Genomic DNA, 23,017 nt, shown 5'->3' on the forward strand with positions numbered 1-23,017 from the left:
GCTGAAATGCTGCGACACCATATTTACTTCCTTTGTTTTATGGCCGCCGTCATTTTGACTTACTGCGCATGCACATATGCACAGTTGTACAGTAGCTACTGTCGTCATGCAGCTGATCCTAGAGCATGGATGCACGTAGCCGTCTCCCCCGATATGATATTCTCCGCGGAACGAGGCATCCGATTGCTGTGCCTGAGAAGTTACACTGATGTTCATGAGTGTGACCACGGGAGAAGGAATGGGAGAAAGTTGTGCAAGATTCATTCAACACATCATGGCAGATGATTGCTAGCAGCTAACTAGCGGCTAATGATCTCAGCTAACGTGGATTTACACATTTTACAGCACCGAGACCAGCTCAAAACAAACCACGGCCACAATATGGCGAGGGATCCTAGTTAAAGTAAGCTGCTTTAAACGAAATGTAAATTCAAAAGCATTATGGGAACCTCTTTTCCCTCCTGAAAGGTTTTCTGGAGGGAGAAGCGGTTGCCAAAATGTGTTAGCATACTCTCTTTCTGGTTCTGTGACAAAATCTGTGACCCCAGAAAAACTGTGACCAGGACGTAACCAGGGGGCTATAGATAGTTTTCAAATGATCAAACTGGATTCCTCATTTGTTGGACAATGACGTCTTTATTTCGCAACAGTGCACGGAGGAACGATTTAATTGTGATTGGCTAATTATTTATTACTGTCAATGAGAATGGTGAATGGGGATTTCGAGTGCGACTCTGAGTCCGACTAGCGACAAATCCATTGTTTGTCTAGACGTACCCTGTGCTTGAGTAGACATTAATGCATTGTTTATCGACAGTACATGTACCCTGTGATTTACTGGTGACCAAACCCTCATTTGTATGGCCACCAATCAATTGTCTGGCTATTTGTGCGCTGTACTTGACTTTCGACAAATCCATTGCTTGTCTATATGCGCCTTGCGATTGACTGGCAACCAAACTAATGTCTGGTTATACAATATGTATTCTGCGACTGACTGGTGACCAATTCATTGTCAGGCTATATGATTGTGCCCTGTAATTGACTCGCGACAAATCCATTATTTGTCTCGATGTATCCTGTCATGTTTTGGTGACAAGTCCATTCTCTGCCTGATTGGCTGCCAACTCATGATCTGTCTGGTGACAAATCTATTGGCTTTATTCTCTTTGTTCACCAATAAAGTTACAAAAGCTTGAATAATATTTACTTGTATTGTCACCAGAGGTGTAATGATCTTTGACTTGAAGTTAAGAATATCACGGACTATAGGGCCTGTACAGTTAATCGAGATTTTATGATGGAAACAGTACAGGTATGTATTTTGAGCCATTTTCTATGGCAGCAATTCTCAAAGTGTGGTATGCGGCCTCTCTCTGGTGGTACTCAACGTGTGGTATGTGGGAAGGTTCCTAGCAATGATTGCATGAAACATTTGCATCTCAAAAACTTTTGAATCAAACGCATGACTCAAACCAGTTCATATTTTCCCCCCAAAAGCCATCAATTGTATTTACATTTGAAGTATAATACATTTGCATTTAAACCTTAAGAAATGTTTGGTTTTTAAACATTCAATTCATTCATTATTTAGGTTTTGTGTGCGATCCATTTTGATGAATCATATATATCCCCCCCCCCCCCCCCCCCCCCAACACGCTTTATTTAAGCACTGTGTTGATTTTGGGTGGTTGTAGTGGCACCAAAATCTGCTCACAAACCTTGCCGTCCTCCCTCAGCCTCGCTGCTGCAAGATGCTTCATATTCAAACAAGTACTCAAAGTCCAGATCCTCGTCGGGGCAGTTGACCCGGCTCAGCTCCTCCTCCAAGCGGTTCTGGTCGTACAAGGAGCTCATCTGTCTAACGTCTGTCTAGTCCGGGCTCGGGACGAAAAGGGGAGGGGGGGCGCAGACAAGAGCGCGCAAGCAGGAGTCCAAAAATAAAAAAGAAAAAAAAGAAAAAATAACTCTCACCCGGGAGGAGAAGTGCGCATGTTTCCTGTCCTGCTTGTTTGCGTGTGAAGGCGGAACTATTGTCACATCATACGAACAACTGGCCTTTCCCCGCCTTTCTAGTATTTGGAACCTCCGCCAAGGCTTACATAACACACGCCATACAGTCGAGGTTCTATATTTCAATATAATAGGAATACGGATCTTTAAATAATACTCCACAGTCACATCATTAATACCTTCGTTACATTTAACAAATTCAATTCAGTCGAAAATGACAATGGCAAATGCATGTTTTGGATTTTGGCCAAATTAATCTTAGCTTGAAAAACTGCATGTGAATAGTGCAGGAGAGGAAAAAAAGAACCAAACTAATGCTGGTATAAACATAACGCGGCTGGTGGAGGTATTGAATGAAATGGAAAGGAAAAAAAACATCATTTTACAAAGTGACAACCCTGGCTGCTTTTTTTTTGTTTGTTTGTTTGTTTTGTTTTTGGAAACAGGCTTTGTATTGTGCTGCTGCACCCTGGTGTCCGATACGCGGCAGTGACACAACTTGCAACATACAATACAGTCTACTGTAATTACTTCAATTTCAAACGAAAATGCATTTGAGGTGAAACCCCCATCCCAGTCAAACAGACCCTCAGGTGTCGTGTCTTGGCTGTGAATGGATTTAAACTCCCTTTAAACTTGTGTCCATCACGTGGGGAAAGAAATTGACTTTAAAATGATGTTAAGGTGTTTTGTTTGACAGTAAAGAATATTTTGATATTTGATGATGTTTTTTTTTTTTTTAAATGAAAAAATAATCACAGCCTGTCAAGAATACAAGAAATTTGAATTCAGACCACTCCAACATGACGTTCCTAAAGTGTATAGAAAGGACTAGACCAATTTGTCACTAGTCAACTAGTCAAGACATTACAAGCTACAAGTATTGATTAAGCAACATGTAATAAATAATCAAAATGTGTTGATTACCATAGAATCACAACACTTGAGCAGTACCTTGATCCATGGACCTCATGGTGTGGTACTGGGCCAGCCTCCAAGTCCCTCTAAACATCAGGAGACCCCACCCCCCAAAAAAGCAAGAAATCAAAAAAAATCTTGATGTTTTAATTGTTAAAATGAAAATCACTCAGGTCTAATAAGCATGGCAACGTTTTGGTTTCTCAGTTAAAAAATGCTGAGAGGGAAGCAAACAAAAGTCCAGGTTGTAAAAAGTCTCGTCCGAGTTGGCTGGAAGGAGCAGCGGCGGAGGTTCGACCGGCCACTGGTTCTTTGGAGTAGCGCGAGCGGCTTCCCTTCCCTGCTCTGAGTGTTTATAATGCTGCAATGCTGTAAAATAACGGGATTCCCTCAGTGTTTCCTCCTGTTTAGGCGCCCTCGCCATGGAAACCTGGAGCTGCTCCATGTTGGGAGACTCAGGGCTTTTCCTGCAAAGACCCACACTCAGGAATCTATGACGTCTCCTGCTCCCGAGCCAAAGCATTTCTGTGGCTTTCTCTCAGACAGTAGCGCACAAGAACCTCATTGTGGGACCCCAGAACTCTGCTAGAGCACAACTATTGAGTGACAAAAGAGGGATGTTCCGGTTCTGCTTTTTGACGACATGATACTCCACATAGAATGGTCTAGTAGTCTTTAGATGATACATAGCTTAGGGTTCATCTAAACACATCCTTTTAAACAGAAACATATGAAACATAGTACTGTAGTTGATTATAGTTTTGCATTATACAGTAGCCTTGGGGACTCCTTAAACTCACCAGTCCTAGTCCGAATAGATTTTATGTTATTCACAGTTAGTCCTAATCAGGCATTGGTAGTCCGGTCTAGTAAATACTAAGTAGTTCTAGTATGTGCTAATCCATCATAATTAGTTCCACCGAGACCTGTTCAAGTCAGTTTGTTCCTACTTTGCTCATTAGTTTGTCCTAATATGTGATAACCAGACCCATGTAGTCCTCAATCAACCCTATTCAGGTAAAGTTAGTGCCTACTTTGCTAATTAGTTCGTCCGAATATGTGACAGCCAGACCTATTTCATCCTAAATCAACCCTATTCAGGCCGAGTTAGTCCCTTGTTTGCTCTAATATGTGATAGTCACACCCATTTAGTTCAAAATCAACCATATTCTGCCAGAGTTGCATCCCATCTAGTCAGTTCTACCTTGTACGACAAGATAGTAGTCTGACAGAACTGCATTCAGGCATACTTAGTTCCAAGTCAGTCCTAATCAGTCCTATTCAGGCATAGGTAGTCAGATGGAGTTAGTGCCAGCAAGTTCTAGTATGTACTAGTCTGTCTTCTTTAGTCAGAGACCTATTGATGCAGAGTTAGTTCCTAGTTTACCCATTGGTTTGTCCTGGAATGTGGTAGTCAAACCTTTTGAGTCCTAAATCAACCCTGTTCTGGCAGAGTTAGCGCCAATCTAGTCCTAGTCAGGTCTTGTCAGCATTACCTCGCCTACGCCTAGTTAGTCCTTGTCGGAACTAATTATGAGCTAGTAATTATTAATATGGGCTAATCAGGCCTATCTAGTACAAGACACATCTAAAAACAAAAGCGAAGCAAACAAGCCAAAAAACGTTCTCTTAATAGATGTTTTGAATTCAATAAACTGACTTGTCCTGTAGAAATGAACTAATGCCCAAACAACATGACAGCGATGCTAACATCAACACTACTCTCTCACTCTAACCATCTAAATGAACTGTCTACCACTTTTAATGCTCCACATTCATACAACTCACACTATGAATGACTAAATGAATTAAGCACACATTTAAGAGAGGAAAACTGCTGGTGTCCAGACGGCCGAGTTTGCACTTCCGCTTTTTTTTTTTTTTTTTTTCTTTCTTAAACTCTGTCTCAAAGAACCCAATTTTTCCAAACTCATGCGGCACTTTCCATCACTGTAAAACTCACTCAAACTGATGTTGACTTGTCTGGGTTACAGCATTGCCCTCTTTGACTTTTCCTAGTGTAACATGTGGGACGCAGCTCTTAAATCCAATCAGTGAAAATATGATACGGAAATCATGTCTTATTGAATTATTTTGGAGGAAATACAAGTGGAAAAAGGAAGCTGTGCCTCCAATTAGGTCATTTTATCCACATCTTACATACCATGCACATGATACATGGCTCCTATATATTAGTCCCAATTAAAACAGTCACCTCCTGATAGTACACGCAGGAGACCACCATAATTAATTATAATTCCACATGAAGGAAAATATATTTTTAAAAGGTTGACAATCTATCATTTAATATGCCAACTTGGCCATCCCGTGTCAGATGATATTCAAAATCAACAGTTCATGCTTTCATAGAATGACTAACCCTGAAAGTATCAGTTAAGCGTTGTGGTAAGGTGACCTGACGGGTTAGCACATCTGCCTCACAGTTCTGAGGACCTGGGTTCAAATCCGACCTCGCCTGTGTGAAGTTCGCGACCCTAGTGAGCAAAAGCGGTACGGAAAATCAATGAATGAATTATCTCAGTGGTATCTAGTGTCGATGTACATATGACACAAGAAAAGGTGGACCACATCGCTGTCTTTATAACTAACACTTCTCCAAATTAGATTAAAGACTTAAAGAAGACATTATGCCTTTTTTTCTACAATAAAACAGTTCCCAAGTGTTTTAATAACACGTCTGTGGCATGCATTCAACAGAATACCTCAAGGGGAAAAAAAAGAAATATATATATATATATACATTGCATAGAACAGTTTATAAAGCCTTTTTGTTGTTTTGCAGAGATCAGCTGGTTTTAGGGGTGGCCCTGTCTCATCAAGTGAGACCCGCTTCCCGCCCCACATTGGTATGTCCGGTTTTCGTTACAATGACTAGTGGAAGCAGAGTGCAGGGAAAAAAAAGGAAACAAATGAGAGCCCAACAGTGACACCATTTGAACGTGTGGAGGCAGCACTTCATAAACTATACTGTGTGTATGTGGCACACAACTTTCATCATCATTTTTTTACATTCTCTTTTTTTCGGCAAATTCCAGCCTGGTCTTCCCATTGTTCTCGCCAATGAGCGCTTTGCATCTTCTTGTGTAGCATCTTTACATTGTTTTATTATCATGACCTTTACTCCTGCCCTTTGGTGGTTGTTGCTGACATCATGAACAATTGCTTTAGGGTCTTTCTGTATCCCTCTTAAAAAAAATGTTTTTGTTCATTATTAGTATCTGCTCACCTGCCTTGACTCACATATGAACTTAAGTGACATGCCATTTCGAATCCATAGGCTTCAATATGACGTTTGTTCACCCTTTGCAGCTATAACAGCTACAACTTTTCTGGAAAGGCTGTCCACAAGGTTTAGTAGTGTCTTTATAGGAATTCATGACCATTTTTCCAGAGGCGCATTTGTTAAGTTACACATTGATGTTGGATGAGAAGGCCTGGCTCTCGAGTGCTGGGAAAGTTCATTTTCTACGCGAACTAGCTCAAAGTTTAGTTCGCCATTCCAAAAATGAATTAGGTCATAGTGCTTTTTTCCCCCTAATATGCTGCTGACGGGCTATTACTCTCAAAATACTGGAATTTCATTTTCCCATTGTTGCCACCACATCCAGTCCTCACTCGTAGCCAGCTGCAGCTTTCACCCTACAATCTCAAAAACATCAGGAAAAATGTTTTAAAATGAGGAATTAAAACAAAAACAGGACTTTTGTCATTAACACATTCAGTGCCATTGACTGCTTTAAAAGTCAAATATCCATGTTAGCTGGGAGGGCTGGCACTGAATGAGTTAATATGCAAATAAAAACACGCAAGACAGTATGACAGGAACAATGGTGAAAGGACATTGATAACTGCATTCCTCGCAGCTCTGCCTGACTATATTAACAAAATATTTCACAAAATAAATTCCATATCATGACAGTGTGATAGTTCAGAGTTTTAACTAAAGCATTCAGATAAAAATAATAATTTTAAAAGTAATCAATTTTTACAATTATGTACGGTATGACAAAAGAACCGGCAGCACGGTTACAGCGTCTGCCTCACGGGTTCAATCCCCGGCCCCGCCAGTGTGGAGTTTGCACGTTCTCCCTGTGCCTGCGTGGGTTTTCTCCGGGCACTCCGGTTTCCTCCCACATCCCAAAAACATGCATGGTAGGTTAATTGAAGATTCTAAATTGCCCGTAGGTGTGAATGTGAGTGCGAATGGTTGTTTGTTTCGATGTGCCCTGCGACTGGCTGGCAACCAGTTCAAAGTGTACCCCGCCTCCTGCCCGATGATAGCTGGGATAGGCTCCAGCACTCCCGCGACCCTTGTGAGGATGAAGCGGTACAGAATATGGAGGGATGGATGACAAAAGAACCTTTGAAGAACACATTCTATCCCATTTACGCAGTGTCCCTGAACGCACCTCGCTTTCTCAGACAGCTGCAACATGCCTGCCATGAATGGCAGCCGTGGCTGCACTGAATCAGTTGCCAAATACAGTGTTTATTCGCTGACATATGAAGGCTCATATATAGTGTGTTCAGACGGGTTTGTCCTTGAAGTCCCGAACAACACCTAGCACTCAAATGAAAATGAACTTTCGTTCGAAAACCGTTCTTTGATGCCAGAATGAGCGCGTTCTTAATTACGTTCATCAGGCAGAAATTAACTAAGTTTAGTTCACGTTCGCACAGAGTATGAACTAGTTCATGAACCTTCGTCCATTGAACTCGTTCAGGTACAACATTGTGGTTTTCAGTCTCTGCTTTAATTAATTCAGAAGTGATCTATAGGGTTGAGGTCAGGATTGTGCAGGCCAGCCAATCTTTTCCACATCAAACTCTCTCATCTGTGCCTTTATGAACCTTGATTTGTGCACTGATGCACAGTCATGTTGAAACAGGAAGGGGGCATGTCCAAACTGTTGGAAATGTCCAAAATATTAACCCCTGAGCTCCAGCGAAAGGAACTCTGAATGCTTCAGCATATCAAGAGATTACCCCTTCCTATTCTAACATGTCTGTGGACCAGTGCACAAAGCAAGGTCCATAAAGACATGGATGAGAGAATTTGTATGGATGAACTTGACTGGCCCACACAGAGTCCTGGCCTCAACCCGATGGAACACCTTTGGGTTGATTTTGAGTTGACAACGAGCCATCCCTTCTCATCCAACATCAGTGTGTGACCTCACAAATATGCTCCTGGAAGAATGGGCAAAAATTCTCATAAACTCACACCTAAACCTTGTTGAAAGCCTTCCCACAAGAGATGAAGGTGTTACACCTGCAAAAGGTAGCGCAACATCATATATTAAACCGTATGGCTTGAGAATGGTATATCACTTAAAATCATATGTGAGTCTAGGCAGGTGAGCAAATACTTTTGGCAATATAGTGTATCTATTGTTTGACTAATCAATATAATTGGACACAGGTCATTCATATTCCAATACTTTTGCTCCTATGAAAAATGGGTGGGTTCAAACAAAAGGTGTAAAAACCTCAAAATAAAAGATGAAATGTTAGTCCTATATTCAGATTTTGATGTCAAAGTGTTTTCAGTCCACAGACAAAATAAAGGAATTGGCCCCACTGTTTTAATACTTTTGGAGGGGAGTGTATACACCGACAGAGGGTATTCGAAAGATGGTTGGAGACTTGGGAGGACAAGCAGTGTGTGTACCCGTTTGTAATGTTTCTTTACAAAGTGACATCGCCAACTATGGGACTGGCATGCATATTAGTGTTTTCAGGCATTTCCTCAGATTCTGTATACTGAGCTTCACGCAATGGTTGATAGTATTTGTTCACTGGTCATGGCATGTTAAAAAAATCAATCCCAAGCTTGTTGTGCTGGGATGTCCTGGTACAAGAAGGAATCTTATTTCCTTCCTGCCACAACTTGAGATCCTCTCTTTTTTTGTTTTGTTTTTCCTAAGCGTGTGAGGTCAGATGTTCCATCAACATGGAAACTCCATACATCCTGGAGGAACCCGCCTGCTTATATAACTGGATTCTGATCGATCCTCACATGTCGGCGAAAAGAATTCAAGTGTCCGTGCTTCCAGTGGAAAAGTGGCAGGCTTCCTTGTGGATTTTCCCTCTTTGGAGCATATACCCCCCCCCCCCCCCCCCCCCCCCCCCCCCCCCCCCCTTTAAGAGGGAAGCTCCAGCTTTCCACCACCATCAGAGACTATTTCATAACTTTGACACGGTATCTTGGTAAGGAAGCAAAAAGGTATTTGGTTGTCAAAACAACGTGTAATAACTTAATTCATGGTCACACTCACAATGAATCACAAACGCGGGCGCACGCACACAAATGCAGAGGTCTTTTGTTCTGTTGAACTTGTTTTGGAATTGGGAACCAAACACATCTGTAAGTCTTCTCCAATGGTTATGGGCGTTAAGGTGCTCGGTTATAAATAGAACTGGAGGGCGGGAGCTGGCACTCAATCCCGACTTGGCTAGCATGCACTGTTTACATTTGCGTCAAATGCCTCATCGTTAACAATTGGCGCCTTTGGTGTCCATACAAATCATCCATGGATTGCCTCCAAATGAGTACCAAAACAACAACAATTGACATTTGTTTGCTTATACAGCGAACACCCATGAGCGGCGAACAGAGGAAAACCACAAGTAACTGACGTATATCAAGAGTTTAAAACCGTAAATACACCACAAACAATGATCCCAAAACACTTAATCACTTCAAGCTCATCTTAAAACATTATCCTTAAAAAGAAATGGCTAACAGAGGATTTGATTTTGAAAAAATGCTTAGGTAGTGTGAGGACGCTGGCATGTGTGTGGCCTTTACAATGACTTTGGTGCCAACTTGTGGCATTTTCGGATGATCATTAAGGAGAGAGCACAACAAACATACATGAATAGTTGAGTTTTTCACCAAATACCCACAGATTAAACCACAAATAGCTGAATTCATGAATAGCGAACTGCGAATAGGCGGGGGTTCACTGTATTTCTTTTGTGTCTGATTCAGATGTGAGCTTACCCTGCTAAAGATATCAGGTATGATTAAATCATACCTACCTGGTGAAAACTGACGACGCTAAGTACTGACGACAATGTCAAAATTATCCTAGCCTCTCAAAGTATCAGTAAGTAACAGCCTGACAAAATGACCTTCATGTGGATGCTGCACTCATCTGTAATAGGAGAACAGCATCTGTCTCATGGCCATTGAGACCCAATGACGCTGACTTCTGAGGTCTATAACTCACGTTAGGCTAGCACTAGCATCGTTGCGGACAAAGACTGTAGATCATTAAATCAACAATATGTGGTAGCCTTGAAATTACATTGCTGCCACACGAATTCTAATGTGAAGAATGCAATATTATAGCGACCAAGGATCTCCTACTTTAGAGGACACCTGTCATGTTATGCTAGCGTTAGCGGCATGCTAATGTTACTGTTCAGGGTTATGTGGTGTAACTGAGCCATGTTTGTTGGCCACCTTGCTCGCGCATGCCTTCTCAGCTCTGCCCATAGAGTTACAATAGGATTGAGATCAGGGCTTTTCGATGGCCACTCCAAAACACTGACTTTGTTGTCTTTGAGCCACTTTGTAAGCAGTTTGGTGGTATACTTCAGGTCATCGTCCATTTGGAAGACCCATTTGGTCCAAGCTTGTTCCTGATGTCTTGAGATTGCATCAGTATTTCTACAAAATGCTTTTTTTCCTCGGCGGCACGTCGGCCTCACAGTTCTGAGGACTGGGGTTCAAATCCCGGGCCTGCCTGTTTGGAGTTTGCATGTTCTCCATGTGCCTGTGTGGGGTTTCTCCGGGTACTCTGGTTTTCCTAATGATGCCATCTATTTTGTAAAGTACAACGAGTCCCTTCTGTAGAAAACAGCCCCACAACATGATGTATCAAAGTTGGGATGGTATTTGCAAGTTCCCCCTTTTTTCGCCAAACGTAACATCCATCCATCCATCCATTTTCTGAGCCGCTTCTCCTCACTAGGGTCGCGGGCGTGCTGGAGCCTATCCCAGCTGTCATCGGGCAGGAGGCGGGGTACACCCTGAACTGGTTGCCAGCCAATCGCAGGGCACATAGAAACAAACAACCATTCGCACTCACAGTCATGCCTACGGGCAATTTAGAGTCACCAATTGATGCATGTTTTTGGGATGTGGGAGGAAACCGGAGTGCCCGGAGAAAACCCACGCAGGCACGGGGAGAACATGCAAACTCCACACAGGGGGGGACGGGGATTGAACTGTGAGAACTGTGAGGCTGACGCTCTAACCAGTCGGCCACCGTGCCGCCCAAACGTAACAATGCTCCTTATTGCTAAACAGTTCGATTGAAGTTCCGTTTTTTGTCTTTGTGTGCATTTGGAAACTCTAATCTGTCTTTTTTATGTTTGTTTTGGGGTATTGGCTTCTTCTAGCCCATGTTGGTGCAGTACTCGTTTCACTGTGGCTCATGACACAGTCTTACCAGCTTCAGCTAGAATCTTCACAAGTTATTTTGCTTTTGTTCTTGGATTGATATGCACATTTCTGAGCAAAGCACATTTATCTCTGGGACCTAGAACCAGTCTCCTTCCTGAGCTGTATAATGGCTTCCCATGGTGTTTATACTGTCATATAATTGTTTTTAATTGTTTGAATAGATGAATGTTGCACCTTCAGACAGCCCCCAAGGATGAACTATACTTGTGCAAGTCCACAATTCTCTTCCTGATATCTTGGAGGATTTCTTTTGACATTCCCATGATGTTACACAAAAGAGTGTTTCAGGTGTGCCTAGTTCAAATACTTCCACACGTGTGTCTCTAATTAACTCTAATTAAAAAACATTGTCAATAAACTTATCAGAACCTTTCAAAGAAACAACATCATCACCTGAGTTTCCCCCAAATTATTTGAAGGCATAGTAATCTTACTGTGTTTGTCTTCCACTGGGAATGCTAAACTGTTTCCGAGGTGGATGGAAAAGTCACTCCTCACTAGACTTGAGGCACCAGAGATGAAACGGATCACCCTGCTTCGTTTGCCTGAATGTTACGTAACAAGCTCCTCTTGCGAGTCCATACTTTGTCCACAACATCTTGGACAAAGTGTCCCCCTGTGTGCAGTTTCAACAGTTTCCACTCCTCTGGGAAGACTTTTGACACGATTTTGGAGTGTCCGTGGGAATCCACTGGCGCAAACTAGGACCAATGGACCCCACCGTCTCTGCCCCAATCTCCCTTTTAGTTCATCTAAGAAGTGTTTGATGGGCTTGTTCTTCTACACAAAATGTATCCAAGGACACCTTTATGGACCTTGCTTTGTGCACTGCCAACAGAGAAGGGCCTTCCCCAAACTGTTATTGCAAGCTGGAAGCATAATATTGTCTGTCTTGCTCGGACAAAAAATACAAAATGATTACTTACAGTAATTAAGAGGTGCAGCCTTTTTGAAACAGAGCTACTTCTTGAGCACTGATTAATGCAAGGGGATACCCGTACAAACTTGCTCAAATCACCTTTAATTTTGCTATTATTAATAAGTAATAGTCATCTATCTGAACACATTGATCACGTCAATGATTTCTCACAATTAACGATTTAACAAGGCAAAAAAAATAAAAATAAAAATTTGCTCCACTATATTTCTATAAATCGTAGTGTTTACATTTTAAAAAGTCACATCAATGGTGAACTACTTTTAAAACAAGGCCGCAGGCGACTCATTTGGTCCATGGAGGCTACCTGGTGCCCACGGGCAGGATGTTGGTGACTTCTGCGCTATATAGCGGAACTTATAAGGTGGATCACAATCTGTTCTGGGACATTGGTCAGAATTTTTCCCATAGAAAATAATGAACATACAGTAGGTAACTGTTGCCATCAAACTTTTAGTAACTGTACACGCCCTTCTTAAGATGTTGACACTCTTCGGTTTTGTCAGACGAGTAAAATATGTCATCCATCCATTTTCTGTACCACGGGCATGCTGGAGCTATCTTCGGACGTTAGGCTGGGTACATCCTGGACTGGTCGCCAGCCACTCACAGGGCACATATAAACAAACAACCATTCACACTCACATTCACACCTACGGCCAATTTAGAGTCGTCAATCAACCTACCACGCATGTTTTTGGGACGTGGGAGGAAACCCATGCAGGTACGGGGAGAACATGAAAACTCCACAAAGGCGAGGCCGGGATTTGAACCCCAGTCTTCAGAACTGTGAGACAGATGTTCTAACCAGTCATCCACCGTGCCGCTATATATTATATATATAATATCTAAATAATATATATACACACGCACACACAGTGGCTGAAATAAGTATTCAACACTACCCAGTACCCAGAGAAAACCCACGCAGGTACAGTGAGAACATGCAAATTCCACACAGGCGGGGCCAGGATTTGAAGCCCGGTCCTCAGAACTGTGAGGTAGGTGTGCTAAACAGTCGTCCACCGTGCCGCCCTAAAATATGTCAATAAGTGTGAATATTTAAACTAAAATAGAACTACTCGTAGGGGAATCACTAGAGGAAGTGGCAAAAGGGAAGACTGCTGAAGTTCTGGGAACTGCCATTTCCATCCATCCATTTTCTGATCTGCTTCTCCTCACTAGGGTCGCGGGCGTGCTGGAGCCTATCCGAGCTATCTTCGGGCAAGAGGCGGGGTACACCCTCAACTGGTTGCCAGCCAATCGCAGGGCACATACAAACAAACAACCATTCGCACTCACATTCACACCTACGGGCAATTTAGAGTTGTCAATTAACCTAGCATGCATGTTTTTGGGATGCGGGAGGAAACCGGAGTGCCCGGAGAAAACCCACGCAGGCACGGGGAGAACATGCAAACTCCACACAGGTGGGGCCGGGGATTGAACCCCAGTCCTCAGAACTGTGAGGCAGACACTCCAACCAGTCGTCCATCGTGCCGCCGAACTGCCATATAAGAATGAAAAAAAATTAAATAAAAAATAGCGATAGCAGAAGATTTAAACTTAAAACTGATAAAGTGAATACTCACCATTAACTCTAAGGGAGATTACTACTTGTGCTTGGAGCATGAGGCTCTTATTGTAACACACAAGATGACATGGGAGGCAAAAAAGTTGTCCTGGATAACAAAGCAGGCAATTTATTAACTATCAACACAATGACAATATTTTTCCGGCTTGTCCCTTTGCAACCAATAGCGTTTAAAAAAAGGTTAATACATAAAAATCAAAATAGGTTATTTACAAGCATCCCAATCATGCTTTCCACATTAATGGCAAAATAAATAAATAATAAAAAAAAAAATTGTAATTTCATAAAACACAGTACTGGTAGGTCAGAGACACAAGATTTACTGCATCACTGGGACAAAGTAAGCAAATAAACATATTGACAATATTAACAAAGATTTTGATTTGACATAGTGATCCCTTTTAGTTGAGGCCAGTGTAAGGGCTGGTGGGTATTTTTTTTATGGCTTTAGGTCGCTACCACATGACGAGGCGAGGGGCCCACAATAACCAGCACTCCTGGGGGTGTGGGGGCAGTATAGAAATACACTAGGACCAATTTAGCCTCTGACACTACGGGCCCTCTGACATTGGCCGCCTCCACTGCCTGACACATAAACAAACATGACTTTTATGGCACCTCAGCTGGTTTTGAAGCGTATAATTCTGGAACTCCTTTTAGAATTCACAGTTTGGGGAGAGTAAGAATCAAGTCCCATGTGCAGCTATAAGACTGGTAGTGCTGCTAAAGGTGGCAAATGTTAGCGTTAAAAGGCCATTAACCTCAACGGGATTCTTTTTTAAAAAATCATCATGTGCATGAATAAATTAACACGATGTGTCATATTTATTAAATACAGGCAAAACACCCACAATTGTTTAGAATTTGACATTTCTGTTAAATGTGCCCAGGTCAAATGAAGTAGATCTGCACGTCTGGATGATGGCGGACACTCGCCAGGCTATGCCCCCTAGGTGGTGAGCTTGGAGTAGCTGGGCGGGGAAAAGCGCCTCCGCAGGTACTTGAGGATGTAGAGGGGCAGGCAGCTGACCAGCGTGATGGATGTCACCTTCCACAGGAACGACGGCGTAGTGATGAAGTACACGTCTGACAAAAAGGGAAGCATGATGATGACGACGATGATTTATTGCAGCAGAAAATTTTAATTCAATAAAACCGCCGAACAGCGACGATATATAAAATATGACTAAATACTGCCACTTCATAGTATAGTAGTAGAAGTAGTTTTTCCACACGGGCTACAAAGTGAATTTGGTCTCCGCTTCTGCCACTGGCGTCACACCAAGACATTGGGCCATTTCGATTTTGGGGATGAAAATGGGATTCAAAAGGCAATTAGTTATTTACCAATCGCTCCAAACTGGATTATTATTATTGGAAATGACTACCAGTTTCATTTTCTTGAGCAAAAATACACAAAATCAACTTGTTAGTGAAATATGGACCATTAAGACCCCATACCTCCTTTAATGTTACAAGAAACATAGCACAAAGGGTACACAGTAAGCCAAGTGCAGCTTGGTTGCTCACTCATACTCTCTCTCTCTCTCTCACTTGACCTTAAAGCGACCGTGTGCACAAAAATGCACATTACGCTAAGTCTGGTATTAACAATAAGTTCAAAAAGAAATACAAAAACAATTCAAATATTGTCTCGGTTTAGTAAAACGGTTCATCCCTTTTTTTTCCTGGCAACTATGACGGGTTTCGTGTTGCCAACCTTTTAATCCTGGAACAGATTTCTATTTCCACAATTTCCTATGGGTAGAATCAGATCTGCACCACCAATCCTCAAAATGTTGTGGCTATTAATTACATGTGTTTAAGCATAATCTATCCATCAAACAACAACAAAAACCTCACCTCCTCAGTTTGCACATCAAGTTGAAACAGCGCGTACACAAGCGAAGCCTAACCTTTAAATTCTATTCTTGTGCGCCTCCATGAGGAAAAGTGTCCAAAAAAAGGGTACACCTGACCACATGCCAGTCATGACTTACAGTGGTCGCGATCGCAGGCTCAAAATGGAGCTCCATAGCCCACATAAAACCCAAAATAAAGGCTAGTAAACGTTTTGGGTGTTACTGGTCAACACGACTCAGAGTGTCAACTCATCAGGAACCAACTATTGTGGTCGTTTGTTTGAAACTCCTTGGCAACATTACTGTACCGACAACACACCCACTTGCATTTGAATATATCCGCCATTCCACCGTTCAATTTACTGTTTTATCAATGCAATAATGACCATGTACAATTAGAATACCAATCAATAGGACACAGACCTCTTTTGTTGAGGAAGCAAAACGTTAGCCTAATAGCATAACTGCCTAAGACATTTGAAACAATCTCACAATATCAATGTGCTTGCTGAAAAATGTGATGTTTCTTTATCTTTCTGTAGATTCCCAGTCAACCAGGTGAAAATTGTCTGCAAAAGTTTAATCGAAGCAACTGGACTCTTCTTGTTTGTTGAATTTGTTGTGTTTTCTGTTATCCGAAAACCTTCAAAATTGACTCAAGCACCTATACTATTCAGCTAATTCAACTTTACTTGATGTTGGCAGCAACCAGTAACTCGCAGCCAAGTAGTTTGCTGCCTGTCTTTGAAATGGAGGTAAAAAAAATAATTACGTCAACAGATAAGCTGCTGTTTCAGGATAACAGTTTCAGCCCTAAGAGACCAAATGGTGTCAGCTGTTGCTTTGTATCTGGACTTTTCCCAACCTTTTTCAAATGGATTTATAGAAGAAAAAAAAGACTTTTCCGCTTCAAAGACATTAAGCACACTGAAGTCGTCTCACCAATGAAGTCGTGCAGGAAGACGAGCGACGCCACGTAAGAGGCCAAGCTGAGGAGCTCGGCGACCATCATGAGCCAGTGCCACGTCTGAATGGTCAGCGCCACCATGAGCAGCTCGGTGAGGATGAGCGACGTGAAGGAGATGGCCACAATGTGGACGAATTCGGACTCGAAGAGCAGCAGTGCCCCGTACATGATGATGCTGCCTGTGAGGCCCAGCACATGTTCAGTGTTATATTCAAGTAGACATTAGGGGGGTCTCAGATTACTGTGGAGTCGACATATGCGGTTTCGAGGTTAAAAAAGGTACGCAATGAACGAGTTTGTACAACAGCATAAGAAAGCATTCTCGGTTACAGCCGTACTTACTGGTTTTCACTTCATTACAGGCCTAGAAGTGTTTTTCAAAAAAACATTTGCTGTAATTATGACTACATTACTAACCACCCTCCAAGTAAGATTTCAAGTGAAATAGTGCAAATCTGAAACAGCAATGTAGAAACTGATGTGTCGTGTTCAGACAAAAACGAGATAATATGGCATGGTATCAATGGACCTCCCTCATCCCCAGTATTTTTTGCTTTTTCTTTGGCTTTTTTTTGGGTACTAGCTATGCGTGTTGATAACCTAAAGAAGAAAATAGTAAATACAACAATAGCGCCAACAAAAATTAACTACTGTAATTTCTCCTGTATAATACGCTCGAGTATAATGCACACCTCCAAAATCGACCGCAAAAATCAGGAAAGCCGTTCTATGTGTAATACACACCATCGATTTGCTGCTATCCATATGCTGAAAACATGTATTATCCAAATTTTATTAGGGTTTTCAAAGACACATTATGCTATGTGTGCATGTGCTGAAGCAAATATTTATTTATTTATTCATTCTGGTCTTCATTACATAGAGTGCATCTTGGTTGTGCAGCTTCCAGTCATTTGTGGGTTAATGTTTTTATTTATTTTTTTGGTCCAATCAGATTTCAGCTTCTTTGTGTTGCCCTATGAATGCAATCTTCCCAGGGCCTTCCGGCTCAGAATTGCTGGCCGATGCCAAATAGACACAACAGAAATTAGTGTTTTTTTTTTTTGTTTGTTTTTTTTAACCAATCCGAACGAATCAGATTTCAGATTCAATAAGCAGCCCCAGAGAGCAGGCCCCCAGTTTGAATTTTTCCATCCTCTGATTGGTTTAGAGCTATTCCAGTGGATTTTCCCTACATCAGAATCAGAATCATCTTTATTTGCCAAGTATGTCCAAAAAACACACAAGGAATTTGTCTTCGGTAGTTGGAGCCGCTCTAGTACGACCACAGACAGTCAATTGACAGAGAACACTTTTGAGACATAAAGACATTGACAAAAAAAAAAAAACAGTCACTGAGCAGTAAAGGGTTGCTAGTTATCTGGTATGCCTGTACATTTTTGTTTTACATAACATTATGTGAAGCTGGCGGCTGAGCAATGTGATGAAAATGACGGAAATTATGGTTAAAAATTCATTTTCAAGGCGTACTTTTCAAGACATACTGGATTTTGTGACATTAAGTCGGACAATACTTATAGCTGGGTGGCTTGTTTTCAACCCAGTAAAGGAATTATTCACCACTTCAACAACTACATAGCTGGCTCAGATCCAACACAGCTAGCAAAAGAAGATGGAGTTTGTCAATAAATTAAATGCATCTCCGGTGAGTATACGTATAATGCGCTCTATAGAATTTGCATTAATTTTGCGGGAAAAACATTTACATACTAGGGTTGGGAATCTCTGGCACGAGGCCGATTCGATACATATCTAGATACAGAGGTATCGATTCGATTCAAAAACTATATCTTTACGGGTGTAATGATTTGTTACGATTCAATTCAGTATGGGAGCGATACGGTGCAGAAAAAATTTGATCGTTAACATTTGCACATGTGCTAATCATAAAGAACCTTGACTTGACTTAATCCAATTCTATTAAATGACATTTGTCTAACTTTATTTTCAAACATGTACAGTAAAAGACCACTTAACACTTAGGATTGTTGCTTTATGGCACGGGAAGAAAAAAAAAATATTTTTAAGTATTTAAATAGACCACAACAATACAACAATTAATTTGGAAGATTTTCTCTTCTCAAACTCTGCATAAACAATATTTAAAGAGCCATGGGGGTCTCGCACACCGTGCCATTCAAGCTAGGACCACCACTTCACACACATGCTGCTTTTTTTTTTTTTTTTTTTCCTGCTTGCTGAGTGCTGACTGACTTTTTGAACTTTTAAGTCGTAATGACTAGCTGAGTTCAACTGGCGATTGTTGCAACAGTTTCGTGTCTGGCTGTGTGTCTTCTCAGAAGTTTCTTTTTAGGGTCACACAGTACCAACACGAACGTATAAGTGGACCGCGAGGACTCGAGAAGAAGCATTAGTTTGCTGAGTTACAGCCCAAGGAAATTGCCGAGATGTACCTACCTTTGCCATTTTGTCTGCATGTTTACAATCCGCGGCGCACATTTCACTGCCCTGGTGTATAGGGCAGACTTGTGATAAGGTACGTAACGTGACATCGCTTTCAATGTTTACAACTCCTGGGGGAACGTTACTTTGCTATCGCCGTGACCACGAAAGTAGCTTAACTACTGAACAGCTATTTGATGTTGAAATAGTGACGCTACGGAGAAATTTTGTTAAACTAGTAACCTCGCTAGTATCCAGCACTGCTGCGTTGGGTTGTAAACATAACGTTACCTGCGAAGGACAGAGCGAGACCTCTCGCGCTTGTTTTACACAGATGAAAACCATAAACCTTCAGGGAACCGATTCCTAGCCTCACGATACCCTGTCCACAGCCCTACAACGATGTATCTCAGGATTACTGGCGGATTTTGCATCGATAACGGAGTTTGCTACAGATATAGTCGCATCTCTCGCTTTTACGAACAGATATCCAGCCGCATCGGTTTGTCGTTCCCAACCCTACATTAGAAATTACGGTGATTGCAGAAAGAGGCATAGACACATATTCCCAAACCGAACAAGGCTAAGATCGAAGATGTTCAGTGAGTCCACTGCATTTATTTTTTAACTGTAAGAACACTCACAGTTTATTAAGATGCGACTCAACATGCTTGTGGCAGAAGGGGTCGAAGATCAAACTGGTACACTAAGTGAAATAATGACATTCTGCCTTAGTGAGTTCTTACCTTGATAAATACTTATTAAAACCCATATTAGAAACGTCTTAAAGGATAGCGGTCTACCCTGTAGGAAGAAAAGATGTAAAAATATTTACGTCGGTTTTGGTGTTATCGTAAATGTTACATGTATGTGACCATTCGTTAAATACCTTCAACAGGTCTTTGTATAACTCTGGATATAACATGGCCACCTCGGATTTAACATCTTTGTCCAACACCAGGGAGAAGACAGGGAACATTGTGTAGATGGAGGAGTAGCTGAAACATGTAGAACATGATCGTGATGTTTCATGTTAAGCGTGAGGACAGGCCCACTGGTGCATGTTGAAACATGAAGAAACATGGCGGCCATATGTGCTCTCACCCAATAATGAGGAATCCTTGGTAGAGTGGCACTGAAGCAAAATAGAAGACAGATGAGAAGACGGCCTATAGCAACAGAAGAAGGCAGTTGTTGTTTCAGAACAATATTGTCTGGTTGTCAAGTGTGACATTCAGCAACTCCACTTTACCATCAGTTCACTAACACAAGTCATTCTTATAACATTTCTCAATTTCTGATTGTTGATATTGAGGCAAGTTAGGCTCATTGAAGACTCTTAAAGGCCCATAGGTGTGAATGTGAGCGTGAATGGTTGTTTGTCTACAGTATATGTATGTGCCCTCTGACTGGCTGACGACCAGTCCAGAGTGTACCCTGGCTCTTGCCCAAAGTCAGCTGGGACAGGCTCCAGCTCAGCTATGACTATAATGAGGACAAGCACTATAGAAAATGGAAGAATGGATGTTGCTTTGGAATATACAGTAAGCCCTTTGGTACAGCCCGAGGATGTAGATTAATGTGGATAAACACCATTAGTGTGGATGTAGAGCAGTGTTTCCCAACCTTTATTGAGCCAAGGCACCCATTTTAAAATCTCATGGCGCACCACCAAAACAACGTCACGAAAAGTATGAATAATGAAATAATGATGATCTTGTCTCAATTTACTCAAAAATGTACTGATCCAGGTTGAAATCTTATTCTGTCATATGAATGGCAACAGGTGGATAAGCAGGTTTATTGAAGAGCATTTCAATGTTCTGCCTGTCGCTATACCTGTACGTCACTGGCATAGCTAGATGAACAAAGAAATATTCGTAACTCAAGTCCCTGTAAAACAAAAATAAATGTCTCAGCAAATTGTGTTGGTACAACCTTGCCACATTTTAATAATTAAAAAAATTATCGAGCTAAGAAAATGAGGCTCCAAAATTGTGAAAAATAATCAGTTGTCTCTGCTCTGTAACATGGTGAACGTGTCCACTGAATGTGCTGAATGCACGCTTCGCTCAAGTGTCAATCAAATACTACTACAGTATCCATTCATCCGTCCGTCCTTCCATCTATCCATTCTCAACTGCTTATCCTCACGAGGCTCACGGGTGTGCTGACTTCAGGCGAGAGGCAGCGTACATCCTGCAAACTGGTCGCCAGCCAATCGCAGCTACTACAGTAGAACCTGAAAAATGGATACTACTTTGTGTAGCAACTTTATCAATGCACATCACTACATGTTCGAGACACCGGAGCCAAAATCCAAACTGAGCCAGAAGACACTGACCTACTTGAGAATCAATCTCATTCCTCTCAGTCTGGAGCAAAATGGTAATTTATTTCCCATTTATAAGTTAGCAATATGTATTAGTCTAGCAAAACCTAACATTAGCCACTTAAAGATGGGTTGTCAATAAACATAGCAAACAGATTTTGTCACTTGATCAGATATTTTTCTCAAGTTCTTATGTAGTAGGGGAGGGTAGGGAGGACTAATGCTGGTCGCCCACGCAATAGCCGAAAACAGCGTGCATGCTAGGCCAGTTCTCAAAGGACACAAATCTCGAAACTGAACAAGAGGCTGAATCTTCCACGTGAATATTCTTGGCTGAAATGCAGCACTTGGACCGCCAAGCCCCTGCAACTAATTTCGGCGTGCGGCGTTGGCATGGCGGATGCAGCATTGAGCTGTCAAGCGCCACGCAGGACTGCTTCCAGCTGTGGTTGTGGTTGTCCAGACATGTGGAGGAGGCTCCCCCACTCCCCACTGAGGCAGTGAGTCACAGGCTCGCCCTTCGTGGTGGGCCCCAAGGTTGGACTGGGACACGGTAGCGGTGACATGGGGGCGCTCTGACTCATGACCATGGCTTCCTGCCCCACATCAGATGATTATTCTTGTGTATGTAAGTGTGATTTTGTCTTTTTTTTGAGGAATGAAACTGGGCGGCACGGTGACCGACTGGTTAGAGCGTCAGCCTCACAGTTCTGAGGGGCGGGGTTCGATCCCCAGCCCCGCCTGTGTGGAGTTTGCATGTTCTCCCCGTGCCTGTGTGGGTTTTCTCCGGGCACTCCGGTTTCCTCCCACATCCCAAAAAACATGCATGGTAGGTTGATTGACAACTCTAAATTGCCCGAAGGTGTGAATGTGAGTGCAAATGGTTGTTTGTTTGTATGTGCCCTGCGATTGGCTGGCAACCAGTTCAGGGTGTACCCCACCTCCTGCCCGATGACAGATGGGATAAGCTCCAGCACTCCCGCGACCCTTGTGAGGACAAGTGGCTCAGAAAATGGATGGATGATATGAAACTGACAAAACAAACACATTTGAGCAGTGGTAGCTCATCTGGCTACAGCTGTTTCTATTTTGTGTATGAAGTAGATAAATTATTTTGATTTTGCTTACTTGATCATGAAGAATTCTGACAATGGTGCTGACTTAAGTGTTAGTGAAACCTTTCTTGAAGCAACTGAGGGAAAATTGAGTGCACTGCTTGGTTGCAACCACCAGAGGTGCTGTTCCTTCCGTCTCAACTCGTTTGCGGTCTCAAGTCAACATGACACATGACATTCCACGTCCCAAGAGGCAGCTTCTGCAGCTGAGCATCGGACCGCCAAGGTCGTTGCCTTTAGCCGCCACCCAGCTCTCTATGCACCCGACCTCCTTGGCCCCTCCCACAGGTGCTGAGCCCATGAGAAGGAGGATCCACATTGTCTGTTTGGGCCGTTCCCGGCCGGGCCCCATGGGTGT

General features: G+C 42.3%; 2 protein-coding genes across 9 annotated transcripts in view; both read right to left on the bottom strand.

Moving 5' to 3' along the window:
- Window positions 1-3,427, bottom strand: part of nfatc2a (nuclear factor of activated T cells 2a) — a 39,233-nt gene extending 35,806 nt beyond the window's left edge. Inside the window, exons 1-2 of one of the 5 annotated variants that reach the window (XM_061790321.1) lie at window positions 1,722-1,853; window positions 64-192 (exon numbers count right to left, since the gene is read on the bottom strand). In XM_061790321.1, coding sequence (XP_061646305.1) covers window positions 64-76 — 13 coding nt within the window. In that variant the 5' untranslated portion in view covers window positions 77-192; window positions 1,722-1,853. Of the gene's footprint in view, window positions 1-63; window positions 193-1,721; window positions 2,070-2,967 lie in introns of those variants that run through there. The other 4 variants (XM_061790315.1, XM_061790329.1, XM_061790300.1 and 1 more) reach the window with 4 other exon arrangements.
- Window positions 3,428-14,039: 10,612 nt separating this feature from the next.
- Window positions 14,040-23,017, bottom strand: part of LOC133485933 (probable phospholipid-transporting ATPase IIA) — a 71,309-nt gene continuing 62,331 nt past the window's right edge. For 3 of the 4 annotated variants that reach the window (XM_061790370.1, XM_061790359.1, XM_061790348.1), the window contains 5 exons: window positions 20,317-20,381; window positions 20,102-20,210; window positions 19,959-20,016; window positions 16,764-16,967; window positions 14,040-15,045 (listed from right to left, as the gene is read on the bottom strand). In XM_061790370.1, coding sequence (XP_061646354.1) covers window positions 14,909-15,045; window positions 16,764-16,967; window positions 19,959-20,016; window positions 20,102-20,210; window positions 20,317-20,381 — 573 coding nt within the window. In that variant the 3' untranslated portion in view covers window positions 14,040-14,908. The remainder of the gene's footprint in view (window positions 15,046-16,763; window positions 16,968-19,958; window positions 20,017-20,101; window positions 20,211-20,316; window positions 20,382-23,017) is intronic. The other variant, XR_009790859.1, reaches the window with a different exon arrangement.

Source organism: Phyllopteryx taeniolatus, chromosome 1, assembly GCF_024500385.1.
Source record: "Phyllopteryx taeniolatus isolate TA_2022b chromosome 1, UOR_Ptae_1.2, whole genome shotgun sequence".
In the NCBI taxonomy this organism is placed as follows: Eukaryota; Metazoa; Chordata; class Actinopteri; order Syngnathiformes; family Syngnathidae; genus Phyllopteryx; species Phyllopteryx taeniolatus.